At 62.1% G+C, this 17914-nt stretch overlaps 1 protein-coding gene across 1 annotated transcript; it reads right to left on the bottom strand.

Moving 5' to 3' along the window:
* Positions 1-1330: 1330 nt before the first annotated feature.
* Positions 1331-11673, bottom strand: RABL2B (RAB, member of RAS oncogene family like 2B). The gene is made up of 8 exons (XM_084255325.1): positions 11561-11673; positions 7136-7165; positions 6030-6109; positions 5549-5628; positions 3638-3749; positions 3469-3566; positions 3301-3384; positions 1331-1512 (listed from the first exon to the last, which is right to left on the bottom strand). The coding sequence occupies exons 1-8, from the start codon at positions 11665-11667 to the stop codon at positions 1387-1389; spliced, it is 717 nt and encodes a 238-aa protein (XP_084111451.1). The 5' UTR covers positions 11668-11673; the 3' UTR covers positions 1331-1386.
* Between the last annotated feature and the right edge of the window lie 6241 nt (positions 11674-17914).

The following is a 17914-nucleotide window of genomic DNA, read 5'->3' as shown; positions in this document are numbered from 1 at the left end:
AGAAACCTGTGAAAGTTGGAAAACAATTATCAACAAACATCCCTTATGAATGTAGATGCAAAAACTCAAACAAAATACTAATATATTCAGCAACGTATTAAATGGACTATAAATCCATTTTATGTAAGTGGGATTTAAAAAAAATTTATTTTTATTTATTTATGCATACAAGAGCTGGGATGCAGGCCAAAGGTGTGGGGGTGAGAGGACTCCCCAGAGACAGAGTGGGGAGCAGAACAGGCAGATCCACTGAGACACACTGCTGAGGGGAGTAGCAGGGAGACAAGAGGGGTCTGCTGCACCCTGTGGGTCACTCCTTGGCTGGGGTCGCACTCAGGCCACAGTGGCTGGCGAGAGCTTGAGAACCCTGAGTAACCCCTGAGCCCCCAGGGAGCCCCGACTAGGTTTTTCTTGAAGGCGTGGGCAGCGGTGAGCGTGAGCGGCGAGCGTGAGCGGCTGCGGGGGGCACTGGAGGCGGCCCCTCGGCAGGTGGACACTCCTCCGTGGGCCTGCAGCTGTGCGCTGTGGCCCCAAACACCGCTGGGCCTGCGCTGGTGAGCGCCTTGGCCAGGTGATGGAGGACCAGGTGAGGTCTCAGGGCGAGGCCGGAGCCCAGAGTCCCCAGAGCCGGCAGAGGGGGCACGGGGAGAAACTGCTGAAAGAATAATGGGGCTTTCCTCCCAAGGGACAGAAATAAACACTTGGGGACTGGATGGGCGTGCTGTCATGCGGGCGGCGGCTAGCTGTCGGGCAGCAGCATGGTCTCCTCAGATGGTGGTTACATCCATCTCAGCGGAGCGGTCCGCGAGCGCCTTGGGGGCACGGTGCTGCTGGGCAGAACTGATCAGGGCGAGCCTCTGAACTGAGACTGCAGCGGCTTCAGGGGAAAGGCAACTGCTCTGGATGCACCGCCGACTCCATCCCTCAGACCCCCCCTTCGCCCCACACAGCGCCTTCAGCAAGCGGGTTGTGGGGCGCAGGGACCCTCAGGGTGGGCCCCACAGCCCTTTGCTCAGTGAAGTCCAGACCCAGGAGGCAGGCGCAGGCCCGCGTGGGCGCGAGGCAGCCTCTACTGGAAAGGAAGCTGTCCCGGGAGGGGCCGGCCGGGCGCCCGCTGGTCCTAGGAATTCGGGGCACCGAGGAGACGCCTCTCAGCCCAGCTCCGGGACCCGTGGTGGGGACCCGGGGACCCGGGGACCCGCAGGGGCGCAGGCACCTGCCGGAAGCCCCGGGGCAGCAGGTGGGCGCGGGCCGGGCTGGAGGTCAGCTCTGCGGAAACTGCGCCGAAACTTACTTTATTCAAGAGACACACACAGCGCGTCTGGTGCTCGCCGCCCGCGGCTGCCGCCAGGGTCACCTGGGCGGGGGGGCGGGCGGGGGCCGGGGTCACGGGCCGGGGGGTGCCGCTGGCAGAGGGGAGGGTGCCAGGCCCTGCCCGGGGGCACCTGGGCTCGTGCTGTCCTGCGGCGCCGCATTTGGGGTGGCATCAGCCTCCTGCTCCAGGTCGAAGTTCTGGAAAAGGCGGCAGAGGGTGAGAGTGAGAGGGGGTGAGGGTGAGAGGGTGAGGGTGAGAGGGTGAGAGGGTGAGAGGGTGAGGGTGAGAGGGTGAGGGTGAGAGGGTGAGAGGGTGAGAGGGTGAGGGTGAGAGGGTGAGGGTGAGGGTGAGAGTGAGAGGGGGTGAGGGTGAGAGGGTGAGGGTGAGAGGGTGAGGGTGAGAGGGTGAGAGGGTGAGAGGGTGTGAGGGTGAGGGTGAGGGTGAGAGGGTGAGGGTGAGAGGGTGAGAGGGTGAGAGGGTGTGAGGGTGAGAGGGTGTGAGGGTGAGGGTGAGAGGGTGAGGGTGAGAGGGTGAGAGGGTGAGGGTGAGAGGGTGAGGGTGAGAGGGTGAGGGTGAGAGGGTGAGAGGGTGAGAGGGTGAGGGTGAGAGGGTGAGGGTGAGGGTGAGAGTGAGAGGGTGAGAGGGTGAGGGTGTGAGGGTGAGAGGGTGTGAGGGTGAGGGTGAGAGGGTGAGAGGGTGAGGGTGAGAGGGTGAGAGGGTGAGAGGGTGTGAGGGTGAGAGGGTGTGAGGGTGAGGGTGAGAGGGTGAGGGTGAGAGGGTGAGGGTGAGAGGGTGAGAGGGTGAGGGTGAGAGGGTGAGGGTGAGAGGGTGAGAGGGTGAGGGTGAGAGGGTGAGAGGGTGAGGGTGAGAGGGTGAGAGGGTGAGAGGGTGTGAGGGTGAGAGGGTGTGAGGGTGAGGGTGAGAGGGTGAGGGTGAGAGGGTGAGAGGGTGAGGGTGAGAGGGTGAGAGGGTGAGGGTGAGAGGGTGAGGGTGAGAGGGTGAGAGGGTGAGAGGGTGAGGGTGAGAGGGTGAGGGTGAGAGGGTGAGGGTGAGAGGGTGAGAGGGTGAGGGTGTGAGGGTGAGAGGGTGTGAGGGTGAGGGTGAGAGGGTGAGAGGGTGAGGGTGAGAGGGTGAGGGTGAGAGGGTGAGGGTGAGAGGGTGAGAGGGTGAGGGTGAGAGGGTGAGGGTGAGGGTGAGAGGGTGAGGGTGAGAGGGTGAGGGTGAGGGTGAGAGGGTGGGAGGGTGAGGGTGAGGGTGAGAGGGTGAGGGTGAGAGGGTGAGGTGAGGGTTGAGGGTGAGGTGAGAGGGTTTGGTGAGGAGGGTGGGGTGTGAGGGGTGAGAGGGGTGTGGGTGAGAGGGTTGGGGGGTGAGGGGTGAGGTGTGTGGGTTGTGTGGGTGAGGGCGAGAGGATTTGGGTGAGATTGGGGGGAGTGGGTAAGGGTGTGAGGGTGTGAGGGTGAGGGTTGAGGGATGTTGAGGGTGAGAGGTTGTGGAGAGGGTGAGAGGGTGAGGGTGAGAGGGTGAGGGTGAGAGGGTGAGGGTGAGAGGGTGAGAGGGTGAGAGGGTGAGGGTGAGAGGGTGAGAGGGTGAGAGGGTGAGGGTGAGGGTGAGAGGGTGAGAGGGTGAGGGTGAGAGAGTGAGAGGGTGAGGGTGAGAGGGTGAGGGTGAGAGGGTGAGAGGGTGAGGGTGAGGGTGAGAGGGTGAGAGGGTGAGGGTGAGAGGGTGAGAGGGTGAGGGTGAGGGTGAGAGGGTGAGAGGGTGAGGGTGAGAGGGTGAGGGTGAGAGGGCGAGAGGGTGAGGGTGAGGGTGAGAGGGTGAGAGGGTGAGGGTGAGAGGGTGAGAGGGTGAGAGGGTGAGGGTGAGAGGGTAAGGGTGAGAGGGCGAGAGGGTGAGGGCGAGAGGATAAGGGTGAGAGGGGGAGAGGGTAAGGGTGAGAGGGTGAGGGTCACCGCCCCGCCCGCCCGGGCAGCCCCGCGCCGGCCCACCTCGAGCTCGCGCAGAACCTCGTCCATGAAGTCGCGGGAGGTGCGCTTGTAGGCCAGCGCCAGGCGGATGGCGTCGTTGAAGAGCTGCGGGCGGCGGGCGGCGCTCGGTGGGCGGCGGGCCTGCCGCCGGCTGTCCCCCGCCGCCCCGCGCCGCCCCGCGCCCCCTACCTTGACCACGTTGGTGCCGTCGGCGGCCGAGACGAAGTACAGCGGCAGCGAGAACTTCCGGGCGAAGTTGAAGCTCCGCCGCGTCACCCTCATGTCGGCTGCGGAGGGAAGGCAGGGCGGCTCGCGGGGGCGCCGGCCCGGGGACCCCGCGGGGTGGGGGGGCTCCTACCGTCGATCTTGTTGGCCACCACGACGCACGGGATCTCGGGCCGGAACTCGCGGAGCTCGGCGTACCAGGCGCCCAGGTTGCGGTAGGTGACCTTCCGCTGCGCGTCGAACACCTGCGGGCGGCGCGCGGGCCTGAGCGCCCCGGGGCACCGGCGGGCTCCCCGGCCCGGCCCGGCCCGGCCCAGCCCGGCCCGGCCCGGCGGCGGGCGCTCTGCGGCCGCTTCGGAAACGCCTCTGCAGCAGCCCCAAGCGTGCCCAGACCCCCCTAAGGCCCCTTGCAGCACCCTTACTGCTGTATTCTAGACAAAGTACTTTTTACCTTTTGGCATTTTGTAGCTTATAATTTTATTAACTGTTCATGATCGAGTTTTCACCTCTTACAGGCACCGCTGAGCCCTGCAGCCCTGGGGGCCTCTCCTGCGGGGCGGGAACCCTTAAGGCATCCTGAGTGGCCACTGCGGGGCCTTCGGCCCTCCCAGGCCAGTGCCCCTGCCCACGCCCCTGGGGCCTCACTGCCCAGCAGGCGCTGGCCGCGGGTCCTGAAGGCCCAGTAGGGATGTCTGGGAGAGCAGGCCTGTAAAGAAACTTCTGGACTCTGCTTCACCCCTGGCTGTCGCTTCCGGCCATTGCTGGCCACCAGGAGGCGGGGGTGGTGTCCTCAGCCTCTCTCCCACTTTGGGGACTGGCTTGGGGAAGGGGCAGCCCCATCAGGGCCCAGGGCGGCGCCCCACGCTGCCGCCAGTGCGGTGGGGCCTGCAAATACAGGTCGCTCAGGTGCTGGCGGGACACCTTGGGCCTCAGAGGAGGGTCTGAGAGGAGCTCGTGGGCATGTCAGGGCAAGGGGATCGCTCCCAGAGGAAGGGGATGAGCTCAAAGTACCCGGTACAGGTCAGAGACCAGCTCTGCGAGAGCTGGGCCTGGAGTCTGTCCCTTGAGGCATGTGCTGGCGGTGACATTTGCAAATGTTTCAAATTCTGTGCGTAAGGGACAGCTTCTCCCTTGTGTCCACACAGGCTGGCCCCGAGCGTCGCCCCACGTGACGCGGAGCAGCAGCTACCGCAAGCAGCTCAGCGGCCTGGGTGGCGTGAGCACGGGCACTGTAGGGCTCCCACCCCCTTCGGCTTCCACCCTGCGGGCAGCCAGAGGCCCCCAGGCAAGCAGGCAGGCCCACACGGCCGAGAGTAGGGGCGAGGCTGGCGGCTGTGTGGTGGCAAGAGCTGTGGCCAGCAGGAGAGGCCTAGCACTGTCTCCCCAAGGCTTTGCCATTACCCCAGGGCTGTCTGCGCCGATGCCCCAGGGACCCAGCCAACCAGGCCGCCAGCCCCCACCGAGGCCACAAGGTCCTAGTGGGGCCACAAGGCTGCCCCATCACCTTCATGTTATCCCCCCGCCCCCCGCCTCCCAGGCCAGGGCATTGGAAAACGGCAATGAGAGACTTGCGTGCCCACGGAGGGCATGAGAGGCAGAGGCCTGCCCTCGGGGGCTGCGGCGTCCCTGCTCGCTGTCCACACACTGTGCGTGGGTGTCCAGACGAGTCTTATAAACGGACCCAAAAGCCGCTTTTTAGCATCTGAAAGGGCAGGCCCGGAGCAGAGCCAGGGAGAGACCCTGGACCCAGCTCCCCTGCTCTCAGCCCCGCCCCGGCTGACGCCCTCTGGGCACTGACCACCTGGCCACCAGGGTGGCCCTCGAGGGCTGTGTGTCTGTCAGCACGTGAGGGGCCAAGGAAGTCCCTGGGGCCAGAGTCCCATGGTCAGAGCCTGGCTGGGCAGGGGGACGCCTGGGGTGCCGTGCAGGCGCCTCCGCCGCAGTTGGGCTCTTGACATCCCGCCTGCTCCCACCCAGGCTGCCGTCCGCACTGTGCCCGCAACGAGCTCACATGGCGCTTCATGCCCCCCGCCACGGCCCCTACCATGATGCAGGCGTGGGCCTTGTGGTAGTAGGAGGCGTGCATGCTGTGGAACCGCTCCTGGCCCGCCGTGTCCCAGAAGTCTGCAAGGCAAGCACAGCCCTGACTGCCTGCCTGGTGGTCTCTGCAGAAAGCAGGGGGCCCCAGAGTGCTGTGGGCAGGGCGTGTGGGGCTGTGGGGGGCACGGCAGAGAGGCCTCGGGGGTGCCTGGGCGCCAAGACACAGGCCCTGCCAAAGCCAAACTCAGCTGCCTGAGCATCTCGCCAGGTGATCAGGGCGGCAGTTCGTGTCCTGAGGGAGCACCGCTGTGGACACTCCGGCCGCATGGTGCCTTCTTCACCGGAGGAAGGAGCCCGTCGCTCAGAGCAGCTCTGAGCCCCGCACGCCTAGGTCTCTCCTCGACCCACTTGCCCTGTACCGAGGTCCCCTCCTCCTGCTGGCCCACCCATGGCCCCGTCGCGCGGCCTGGCCCTGTGCTGCTCACCCACAAGGACGGTCCTGCCGTCCACGGTAGCTGTGTGCTTGTACAGGGTCAGGGCATAGGTGGACAGCTGCTGCGGCCGGCTGCGCAGAGGTCAAGGAGCAAAGGAGGATGGGGGGTGAGGGAGGTGCTGGGGCTCTGGCATGGTGGGCCATCCTCTTTCTCGGGGAGTTTATGGGACTTCGGCGGCATGGCCACTGCACTTGGGCCAGCTTCCGCTGCGCGACCCCCGTGTCGCTGCTGGCTCGCGCCCGGAGGCCTGTCTACATTTGCTCTGGGGTAGGTGTGTCTGGGAAGTGCTTGCTCTCCTGGTGGGCTGCAGAGCGCCCACCTTTGTCTCAGGGACCCTTCTGGGGAAAGCCTGGTTTATCTGCTGTGACTGCAGTGTGAGGGTCAGCTCCCCTGCGGGGGCACAGGCGGGCAGAGAGGGCCAGGAGAGGCTGAGCATGTGTCCTGGCCATCCAAGCCCAAGGTCACACAGGAAACAGAATTCTACAAAGAAGCTGTCAGAAATGGACCAGGTACAGAGGACAGCGTGGTGTGCAGGCCCCTTTACGGTGGGGCTCCTGCAGATAGCCGGCTGCTGCCCGTGGCTGCTGCCTGTTTGTGGGTGAGGCCTGGTGTGGCGTCTGAGGCTGCAAGGGCTTGTGGAGTGCCCAGCAAAGCCCGAAGTCCTGGTGGCGGGTGCAGAGGGCGCCTGGGGAGGTGGAGCGAGACACGCTCAGGCCCGGCTCAGGCAGGGCCAGGGCTCCTCTCACTGTGCGACTGAGCTGGGAGGCATTTTACAGCCACCTGTGGGGCCAGGGAGGGCCTCACTGGAAACCTGCACCACGTTTGCTCTAGGTTATGACTGTCGGGAGCCCGCCCTTTGCTGTCAGGGGGCTCAGCAACTCCCACAGTCAGGGCTACCGAGGGCGGCAGGGGCTGCTCATCACCCCACCTCCTCCCAGCAGGGCAGACCCACAGCATGCAGATGTGGCCGCGGCAGGCTCTGGCGGGAGTGAAGGCTGCTCACCCTCCCAGCCCTCCGCCGGGGCCACGGACGAGGGGCGGCAGGAGCTGCCAGAGGGAGGGGCCAGGGACCGTGCGTGCCAGACCTTTAAGGATACAAGCCATCCAGGAGAAACCGCTCCATCAGTCTGCAAGGGAATGGGCAAGTTGGTCAGGTGGATGCCACCCCAGGCCCCTCCCGCTCACCCAGGACCACACCCAGGAGCAACCAATAGCCTGGACAGGTCAGATGTCCACAGTAGAAATAGTGACGTGAACCCTCATGCCTTAAACACCTGTCAGGTAAAAGCTGATTGCAGACTTAAATATGAAATGTGAAATTATCATAATAACTATTTTAGAAGAAAACAGGAAAAAAATCTCTGACACCGAGAGCTTGGTGAAGACCAAAGCGCAATCCAGCAAAGGAAAGAAAAAGGCAGGTCCTCCCCTGGTGGCGCAGCGGTTGAGTGCTGGACTGCGAAGCTGCCCGCAGCCTCTGCAATGCAGGTTCGATCCCCGGCTGCCGGCGAGGGTCCCACATGGCGCGCAGACCTCTCCTGCCGCCCGCTGCTCCCCTCAGCAGTGTACCTCGATCCTTCTGCCTGCTCTGCTCCCCGCTCTGCTCTGGTGAATTCTCTCACCCTCCCGTGCCTCTGACTGTACCCAGTGCTTGTATAAATCAATCAATCAATCAATCAATCAATCTTTTTTTTTTTTTTAAAAGGCAGACGGGTGTTGGCGGCGATCAGAGCCTGCCTGGAGCCCTGTAGGGAGAGGGAGCAGGTACTGGAGGCTGTGCTAGCCGCCCTGTGAGGGCCATGTCCACAGCAGTGCAGAAACCCTGTCACAACATGGGCAAAGGCATGAGAAGAGGAGTGCCCCAAGGGGGCACAGGAAGCCTGGCACTGCCAGCAGATGGGGCAGGCAAGTCCAGGACCAGCCGCAGCGGGCCACAGCAGCGACTCCCAAGAAGGCAGAGCGCCCAACTCCCACAGCAGCCCGGAGACCTCTGGACACCTGAGGCAGCTACCGGGAAGCTGAGTCAGCATCCCTGTGCCTCTGGTCGGAAGCCTCTGCTCCCTGTGATTTCAGGGACACCATGAAAACAATGACCTCCAAGGCACCGGCCAGTGCTGGGCTGAGGACAGTGTGTGACCTCAGACAGGACAGATCCGAAGTCACAGAGGCACAGGGGGAAAGACATTGTGCACTGATGAAAGGTTCACGCTACCAAGAAGGTATAAACATCAGAATTAATAACAGAGCCCAAGTATGGAAGTAACACTGACACCAACGCAGGGCACACCACCGTGTAAGGCTTCACTGGAGTCCGATGAGTCTGGAGGCCGCAGGCCAAAGACCCGCAGGGGCGGAGACAGACAAGCCCTCCCAGCCCCTGGACATGCGCCCCATTGGGCAGGCGAGCACCAGTCAGGCCACCGCACAAGTCCTGATGAGGCTGAGACGACTGTGGTTGTACAAAATGTCTTTTCCAATAAAAATGAATGGAAATAGGAACTGCCAATAGATGAAAAATCAGACAATTCACTGATATGTGGAAATCAAACAACAATCTTAACAAATGGGTCAAAAAGTCATAAGGAAAATTGGGAAATGCCTTAACATGAATGAAAATGGAAACACAATGTTCCAAAATTTATGAAGTTCAAGAAGCTACAGCAAACTGCATCGGCACAAAAGAGCAAATTAGGCCCAAGACTAACAGAAGGAAGGAAATAATAAATACCACGGTGGATGTGAACCCATGAAAGAATAGACAGACAATAGAGAAGAAGTGAAGCCACAAATTAGTTCTTTGTAAACAAGAAAATCAACAAAATTGGCCAATCTTCACTGCACTAAGAGGGAAAAGACTCAGAAGATCAAAGTCAGAAGTGAAGCAGGACAGCAATGTCAACCACACAGAAGCAAGGGGGATGGTAGGAGAACAGGACAGAACACGCGCCCACTGGGCGAGCGGGACACATGTGCCCTCAGGGGCTCGAGCAGCAGCAGAAACCGGGCAGACCGGGCCAGCAGGGCAGAAACAGTGCCGGGGCAGGGATGCGCGGGGTGTTCGCGGGATGTCTGTGGGCTGGGCCGCTCGGGCGCGCTCTTCCGGCTGTGTCATGACATGCACCAGCACGTTTCAAACTTTTCCAAAAAACAGAAGCCGCAGGAACGCCTCCCGCTTCCTTCTGGCAGGTGGGCGCCTCTCTGACCCTGGAGCCCGCTTCTGGAGCCACTGCCAGCACAGGAGAGCCCAGCACTAGCCACGGGAGCACAGATGCAGAAATGCTCTCAAGGGCTAGAAACTCAGGCTCCCGCCGAAGCCACGGCCCACTGGAAAGCCAGAGCCATCTTGAGGAACGTGGCGGCCCAGGTACACTGGGGAGACCAGGCCCACCTCTGCTCAGGTGTCCCAGGGCTCCCCCTTCTTTTAGCGCAGCCGCTTGAGGCCTCGGCTCCTCTGCTCCCACTCTCTCCCCTCCCCCGCCACCACCCTGCCAGTCATCAGCCCTTCCCCGAGTGGAAAGAGTCTCCCAGATGCCTTTGCAGCCAGGGCTGCTCACAGCTGTACCCCGTGCCTGCAAGGTCACGGCTCTGAGTTGGTTCCCATCCTCCGGCCACAGCTTCACACTCCTGAGGGTGTGAAGTGCAGCTCACACTGGGAACAGGCTCCGCTCATAATGAAGAGTCCCACAAGGCAATGCACGTCCCCAAGGAACAGGGACACGCCAGTGAAATGCCTCAAAACACTTGATCCCCGCAGGCAGGACAGAAGCAGGGCGTGAACCTGCTGGGGGTTGGGGGAAGCGGCCTTGGGGGACTCCCGAGCATGAGCCTGAGCTCCTCCTCAGTCATGGACCGTCCGACCCGCTCCCCAGAGCAGCCTCTCCCTCCTGCGCTCTCCTTCCCACACAAGGCCAGCTGGTGAGCAGCCCTCCAGGACAGCAGCAGCTAGAGGCCGGGCCACTGTGACTTCTCTGCTTGTTTCCTCAGCCTCATCAGCTCTGGCTTGGCTGAGCTCTGTGGCCCGAGGGGCGGACTGTCCTGTGCACAGTGAACACCATCAAGGGGAAGACAACCGCTGGGCCAAGCTACTCCAGGGGCACCAGAGGGGCCCTCGGGAAACCTCACCACACCTGGGACCAGGAGAAACAGGTATGGAGGGAACGACAAGGCCTGGCTGCGCTGGACCAGCTCCTCTGGGGACCAGCTCCTCTGGGGACCAGCTCTGGGACCAGCTCCTCCGGGGACCGGCTCTTCCAGAGACTGGCTCCTCTGGGGAGCAGCTTCTGTTGCAGCAGTGGGAGCCTGGGCTCTGGTGTGGTGGGGTCAGTGCCCAGTGCCCAGGCCTGGGGACGATGGTCCACCCTGACAGAGCCTGGCACAGGGACCACAGGCACACGGGATGGCAGGCGGAGGCTGTGACCTGCCGCCGGAGAAGGCGAGGCCTCCTGGAGGCCTGCTGTAGACCCCATTCCGGCGCCCCCAGCCAGGCGGATCCACAGTGTGAGGCCCCTGGGTTTGAGAGGCGCCGGCCCTACCCAGGCCCTTACTCGTCTCCTCTCAAGGTTTTTAGAAGCCGTGTCAGGCTGAGAGCTGGCGTGGAAGCCCCGGCTGGCCCTGCATGGGGTATCCCCACGCTGGTCAGTGTGTCTGCTGAGACGCTGTCCCACGCAGGGTCCGTCAGCATGCTGTGGCCATCGCTGCTGTCCCCGGAGCCATTCGGATTCCTGGTTTTTGTTGTTTGAGTGATGCTGACAAGCGTTGTGGAGCATTGGGCTAGCGCCCCTCTACCTGCACCAAGCTGCGCTCCATCACCTCTGTGGGTCACTCAGCGCCTGTCACGCCTGTCTTCTGAGTGCCGACTCTGGCTTCAGCCTTGGCCAGTGGTCATGGGTGGCCCACAGCTGCGAGGTACTGGCCAGTGTGTTCATGCTTGTGTGGGGGGCAGACTGTGAACTCAATGAAATGGCCCAAAACAAATCATGTCCCTAGAGAATGAGTCATGGTTACCTGAGGACAAGAATGTGCCAATAACAGATGAAGCTGGGAGCACAGAGGACCCCGCCGCACCGCAGCCAGGGCTAAGGAGGGCATCCAGCCTGCCCCGCGAGCCAAGGCAGAGGGGACATGCCAACGGCACTGTCCCCGACCCTGCAGGGCTCCCCGCAGCCAGCCCTCACTCACCCCATCAGTGCAGGCTCCCCCCAGAAAGCACCTCCGACACCCTCACTCGCGTTGTACTCCCCTCCCCCACCCCTTCTCCGCTCCCAGATCTCCACCTTGGACACAGCACATGCAGGAACTCTCCAGCTCTCACCCCCTCTTCCTGCTGCTTTGCCAGTCTCTAGGATGACCTCCCTTTTCTCTGAAGACTCCAGGAAAAGGCCCAACTTAAGACTTGCCCCGACCCACAAGGTACGCAGCAGCTCCCCCACCCCACGCACACCTGGGATCCAGCCCTGACCCCCCCACGAGGCCTCGGGGCTCATGGGCTGTCCTGGGTCCGGGGGCCCGGTCTCCCCACATACTTGGACTTGCCCACGGCACTGTCCCCCAGGCAGATGATCTTCACGTAGTCATCAGCGTCGTATTTTTCTTGGTCCAGCTCACAGGGTTTGGCTTTGTCCCCAGCCATGGGCTCCTGGCTGGAGGGTGGGCTCAGCCCGGGCCGCGGTCTGGCTGCCGTCTGGGAAGGCCAAGAAGAGCTGCTGTTAGAGACAGGTTCTCTCAACCAAGTCCACGTCTTCCTCTTCCCAGGGGGGCTGGGAGGAGACCGCGAGCCAGGCCCGGCCGGGCTTCTCTGCCTCGCTGGGCCACCAAGCTCCTCGGGGTGGCGTCGCCGGGCCCCTCCCCGCGCCCCTCGGGGCCGCCCCGGGCCGCCAGGAGAGACGGTGTTCTAAAGCCAAGCCCACGCAGGGTTTCCTCACGGGCAAAACAGGGACGGAAACTGCCCAGTCACATCCGTGCGACTCCCCGCACGGGCCGGGGCAGCAGCCCCGCGGCGCAGCGACCGTCGGGCAGCTCTTCCGCTCCGCAGTCATCGGGGCGCGCGAAACGCGTCTCCTTTCCACGCCGCGGCCAGGCCGGCGCCCCCGCCCCGCGGGGCCCGTCGTCCAGCCCCGCCCGGCCGGCCCCGTCCCGCCCCGCCGTGGCCGCAGCCGCAGCCGCAGCCCCAGCCCGAGCCCGCACCGCGGCGCGTCCGGCTCCCGGGGGCGCTGCAGAGACCCGGCCCGCAGCCTCCGCGCCGCCCGCTTCCGGCCCGCGCGTCCTCCGGCTGCTACGCAACCGCGCGAGGACCCCGAGGGCTGCCCGGCCGCCGCCTGAAGGCCCCAACGCGCGCGGCTGGCCAGCGAGGTGCCGGGCGGCAGCGGGCGCCCGCGAGGGGCGGGGCTGGACCCGACCGGCTTGGGTCTCGCGGCGGCGGCCCAGGAGGGCGGGGCGGGCCTGCGGGGAGGACGTTGGTGTGGGCGGGGACTGGGCGGGGCCTCGGGGTGGGCGGGGCCGGGGCCTCGGGGTGGGCCGGCCGGGGCCTCGGGGTGGGCGGGCCGGGGCCTCGGGGTGGGCGGGGCCGGGGCCTCGGGGTGGGCGGGCCGGGGCCTCGGGGTGGGCGGGCCGGGGCCTCGGGGTGGGCGGGCCGGGGCCGGGGGCTCGGGTGGGCGGGGCCTGGGCGGGGGCGGGGCCGGTTGGGCCCGGGGGCTCGGGGCCTGGGCGGGGGCGGGGCCGGGCGGGCCCGGGGGCTCGGGTGGGCGGGGCGGGGCCGGGGGCTCGGGTGGGCGGGGCCTGGGCGGGGGCGGGGCCGGGTGGGCCCGGGGGCTCGGGGCCTGGGCGGGGGCGGGGCCGGGCGGGCCCGGGGGCTCGGGTGGGCGGGGCCGGGGCGGGGCGGGCCCGGGGTCTCGGGTGGGCGGGGCCTGGGCGGGGCCGGGCGGGCCCGGGGCTCCGCGCTCCGTCCCGGGACCCCGCAGCCGGGTGGTGGCGGGCAGAGCCGCTCCCGGCCTGGGCGGCCGCGGTGACCGCCGGGCGGCGCCGGCCCGGGGCCTCTCGTGCGAGCAGCGGCCGGGACGCCCGCGCCGCGGCCGCGGACAGGGGCGCGCGGGCCCTCGCCGGGCCGGCTCCCTCAGCGCCGCGGCCTGCGCGGGCTCCCGGCTCGGCGCTTCCGTTTCCTCGGGCGGCGCCGGTGCTGCCGCGGGCGGGCCCGCCAGGCCTCTGGCCGAGAGGAGCCGCCGGGACCCTCAGGCGGGGGCTCCTCTCGGGCCCCAACAGCCGCGGGACGGGAGGGCTCGCGCCAGCGGGGGTGACGGGGCCCCCGGGGGGAGCCCGGGAGGCGCTGAGCCGGCGCGGGGAGCTGCGCGCACCTGTTGATCGTGGCCTGTCTGCCCCGAGCTGGTGTTCCAGCCCGAGGACGCGGTGGGAGCGGCGGGAGGCCAGGGCCGGCTGCACCCGGCCTCAGCACAGGGCCGGGCCCGAGGCCAGCGGGGCGCAGGGGAGCCGGGCGCACCTCTCCGTCTCCCGGCGGCGGGGAAGGCTGCCGCTGCGGAGCTCTCTTTGGTCCACTCAGTATAAAAAGGCAGTTGGCAATGAAATGTAAAGGCAGGTTTTTTTAATTGTATATATTTTTTACATCGTTCCTCATTTTTTAACAATGTATGCTTTCTCATCTCAGTTACAGTCACCACGAAATTCCCACCGCCAATTCACCCGTGCACCATCACCATAGTCCCTTGTGCTCTTCCCACCCCAGTTTTGATCCTATTCCCCTCTCCCTCTGCAGAATGTCTCTGATTTATACTTGCTTGTTGATTTTGATTTTCACTTTATTATAATAACTTCCCCCCCATCCCTTATTTGAATCCTCTACATTCCTCCTGTAAGTGAAACAATCCAGTATTTTTCTTTTTCTTTCTGGCTGATTTCACTGAACATGATCCCTTCTAACTCCATCCATTTTGCTGCGAATTGCATGAACTTACTTTTTTCGATTGCTGAGTAATAATCTCTTGTGTATATAGACCACATCTTCTTGATCCAGTCATCTATTTTTGGGTATTTGAGTTGTTTCCACAGCTTACCTATTGTAAATAGTGCTCTAATAAACATAGGGGTGCAGGTGTCCTTTTGAATTAATTTTTTTTGTGTCCTTTGTATAGATACCCAGGAGTGGAATTTTTGGGTTATATGGAAGCTCCATTTCTAGCAGTTTTAGGAACCTCCACACAGCTTTCCATACTGGTTGGACCAGTTTACTCTCCCACCAGCAGTGCAGGAGAGTTCCTTTTTCTCCACATCCTCGCCAGCATATGTTGCTAGTTTTTTTTTTTTTTGATATGAGCCATTCTCACTGGTGTGAGATGGTATCTCATTGTAGGTTTTTTTTTTGACATTTTATTTATTTGTTTGTTTGTTTGTTTGTTTATACATGCACTGGGTACAGTCAGAAACGCGGGAGGGTGAGAGAATTCACCAGAGCCAGAGCAGGGAGCAGAGCAGGCAGAAGGACCGAAGTACACTGCTGAGGTGGAGCAGCTGGCGGCAGGAGAGGTCTGTGCGCCATGTGGGACCCTCCTCCGGTGGCCGGGGAGCAGCCGGGGATTGAACCGGCGCCGCAGAGGCTGTGGGCAGCTTTGCAACCCAGCGCTCAACCACTGCGCCACCGGGGAGGCCCTCTCATTGTAGTTTTGATTTGCATTTCCCTGATTACGAGTGATGTTGAACATTTTTTCATATGCCTGTTCATATGCCATTTGCATTTCCTCTTTGGAGAAGTTTCTTTTAAGCTCTTCTGCCCATTTTTTGACTGGGATATAGCCCCAGCTGATTACACTGTCCTTTGTTCCCCTTGCTTCTGGAGGAAATCCTCCAGGTGTCTCTGAGTTTTGTGTCATTCAGTTTTCTGCCTGTGTTCCCTTCTATATATTCTATGGTGCCAGGTTTTACCTCAAGTCTTTTTTTTTAAGATTTATTTATTTTTATACAAGAAGCTGGGTACAGGCCAGATGTACAGGAGGATGAGAGGATTCACCAGAGACAGAGCAGGGAACAGAATAGGCAGGCTGACAAAACACATTGCTGAGGGGAGCAATGGGCATGACAGGAGAGATGTGCCGTACCATGTGGGAATCTCCCTGGCTGGCCGGGAATTGAACCAGTGCCGTGGAAGCTGCAGACAGCTTCACAGTGCTGCGCTCAACCCGCTGTGCCACTGGGGAGGCTCATTGGTGTTATTTTCTATAAATTCTAAAAAGACAAAGTAGGTATGTTCTCCAGAGATGAAGAAAGAGTATTTCAGATTGAAAGGCAACGGCGTTTTATCATATAGTAGATGACAAGTTATTGATAGTATAATATTAGGATATTCTTCCACCTTTCCACTGATGGAACTCTAAGTAAGATCGTCCTTTTGTCATCTGCTTCATGGTGCCACCTGAGAAAATGTTGCATTCAAGTGACTTACTTGCAGGATAGTGCCAGTGTGCTTTGTAAAGGAATCAAGGAGAGGAATTAAGTCAGGAAATTCAAAACGTGAAACTGGAAAACATGAAGTTGATAATGAAGCTAGAGCCACATCTCTGGTCACGTGTGTCTGTAAAATCCACAATCCTTGATTGCGGGCTGGTCACCCACCACTGGACAAGGCAGGGCCAGACCCACTCATCTGTGGACGGTCCTTTCTGAAGCTGGGCCTGGGGTCTGAATTTGTACCTGGCGAGCAATTTGTACCTGCCCGCCTCTCTCTCAACTGTCGCTGCTGTCCTGGGTGGGTTGGTTCACATCCTACTTTCTTTGCCTCCCTGGGGAGAGGAAAGGGAGGAACCAGATGTTTCCCGAGGGCTATCTGCAGTCCTTCCCTTGGTCCTCGCTGCCCTCACAAAAGACAACCTGTTGTGTCACGTCATTTATTTACAGCCTCAAAGAGCTCTTCAGGGCCTCCCCAGTGGCGCAGTGGTTGAGCGCTGGGTTGCGAAGCTGCCCGCGGCCTCTGTGGCGCCGGTTCGATCCCCGGCTGCTCCCCGGCCACCGGAGGAGGGTCCCGCATGGCGCGCAGACCTCTCCTGCCGCCCGCTGCTCCCCTCAGCAGTGTACTTCGGTCCTTCTGCCTGCTCTGCTCCTACTCTGGCTCTGGTGAATTCTCTCACCCTCCCGCACTTCTGACTGTACCCAGTGCATGTATAAACAAAAAAAAAAAAAAACAAACAAACAAATAAATAAATAAAGCATGCCTCTATTAAAAAAAAAAAAAAAGCTCTTCAGTGGCTCCCACTGTCCGCGCTCAGGCTAAAGTCCAAGCCTCCAGACAAGCTGACGAGACTCTTGCCATCTGCTCCTGCTGTCTCAGGCCCGCGGCCCCTCTCTGACAGCCTCCTTCTCTCCGGCTTCCCCATTCACCTGACGGAGTCCGTGTCAAGGGTCATTCCGCAGCAGCCCTGCTGGTCGCCCCCTCGGCCAGGAGCGTGTCAGGCGTCCCTTCCAGGGAAGGCTGTGGCGTCTCAAGCTCCCTGTCACAATTCTTGTGGGTCTGTTGAGGTTCCCTGTGTCCCCGATTTCTCCTGAGGGTGCTCTGAGCTGTGGGTTCGGCTCAGCCCGTGTCCTCGTCCAGCAGACAGTGGGCGCTCAGCAACAACAGGTGAAGGGGTGGTGTCTGCCTCTCTAGTCGAGGGGATACTTTCCTTTGTACAGATAAGGAAACGGAGGCTCAGGTATTAGAGGAAAATCTATCTTCCCCACCCCCGGGCCTGCCTGAGTGTAGAACCTTCCAATTTGGCAGAGCGAGTGGTCTTGGGGCTCTGGCCTGTCGGCTTTTCTCCTCTTCTTACTTGGTGCAGGCGGAAGCATGGCCCTGGCGCGTGCTTGTATGGGGGGGAAGTGCTGGGGCAGCCCTGCCCGCCTCTCTCTCAACTGTCAGAGGCCTCGATGCCTGGAATGACCTTCCGGGGGTGGCGGAGCTTCCGGCCACAGGGAGGGTGCAGGTGCTCAGGGAGTCTGTGCAGTTTCCGTCCCAGGCGGTGACCAGTTCCAGCGGGACCCGGGTGTGGTGGACACAGCTGCAGGGCAAGCTCTGGGGTGGAGCGCGGTGCGTTTTTACCTTGTTCCATTGAGTTCTCCGCTCAGAGCGCTCAGAGTACAGCAGTGATCACACCTTCCTGTGCCTGTGGGTCTCCTGTCCCCCGCCCCCACAGTGCAGGTTCTGACCCAGTGGGCTGCTCAGGAGTGAACCTGGACGTCTGTGCTCCTCTGTGCCTGCAATGCAACCTGCCAGTGCCTGGCGGTTTTCCACATCCAGCCCTCCCCGGGGTCCTCCCAGCCGGTGCCCCCAACTCTGCCATCGGCTGCCCACAGGAGATGCTGCTCACTCTCCCTTCCCTCTGGGCTCCCCTTCTACCCAGATGGAAGCACAGAGGGTGCCGCCCCGCTGGGTCCTGCAGGACCAGGTTCCTGCCCCCAACCCTGCCGGCCCCACTCCCCCCTTAACCGTCCACCCCCCACCCCGCAGGCCCAGGCCGGGACTTCACTCCAAGTCTTACGGGAGCCTGGCCAGGGCAGGATGGGACTCATGGTGGCGACACCCGCCTGATGGTCCTGCTGCATCATGACAGTGTGGAAATTCAAAGTGAGCTACAGGTAAATAGCCCACGTTTCCTCCGAAGATGGTGACAATGTAAAAATTATAAGATGAATGGGGAAGGCTCAAGTGTCCTCACGTCTGGGGTGGAAATGTTGGTGAGGATGTCCGTTTTGTGGGGCCTGTGTGCAATTCCATTTCAACATTGCTCAGATGGGTTGAGACTAGAACATCTGTTGCCATTGTTGCTACCTTGAAAGTCACCGTGTCAGAAACAATAAAGGTCACAGATAGACATGATAATACCCGTCTGCTCTGTGTCAGTGGC

This window comes from Talpa europaea (genome assembly GCF_964194135.1).
Source record: "Talpa europaea genome assembly, chromosome: 15".
NCBI lineage: Eukaryota > Metazoa > Chordata > Mammalia > Eulipotyphla > Talpidae > Talpa > Talpa europaea.
This window is presented reverse-complemented; position numbering and strand designations above follow the sequence as displayed.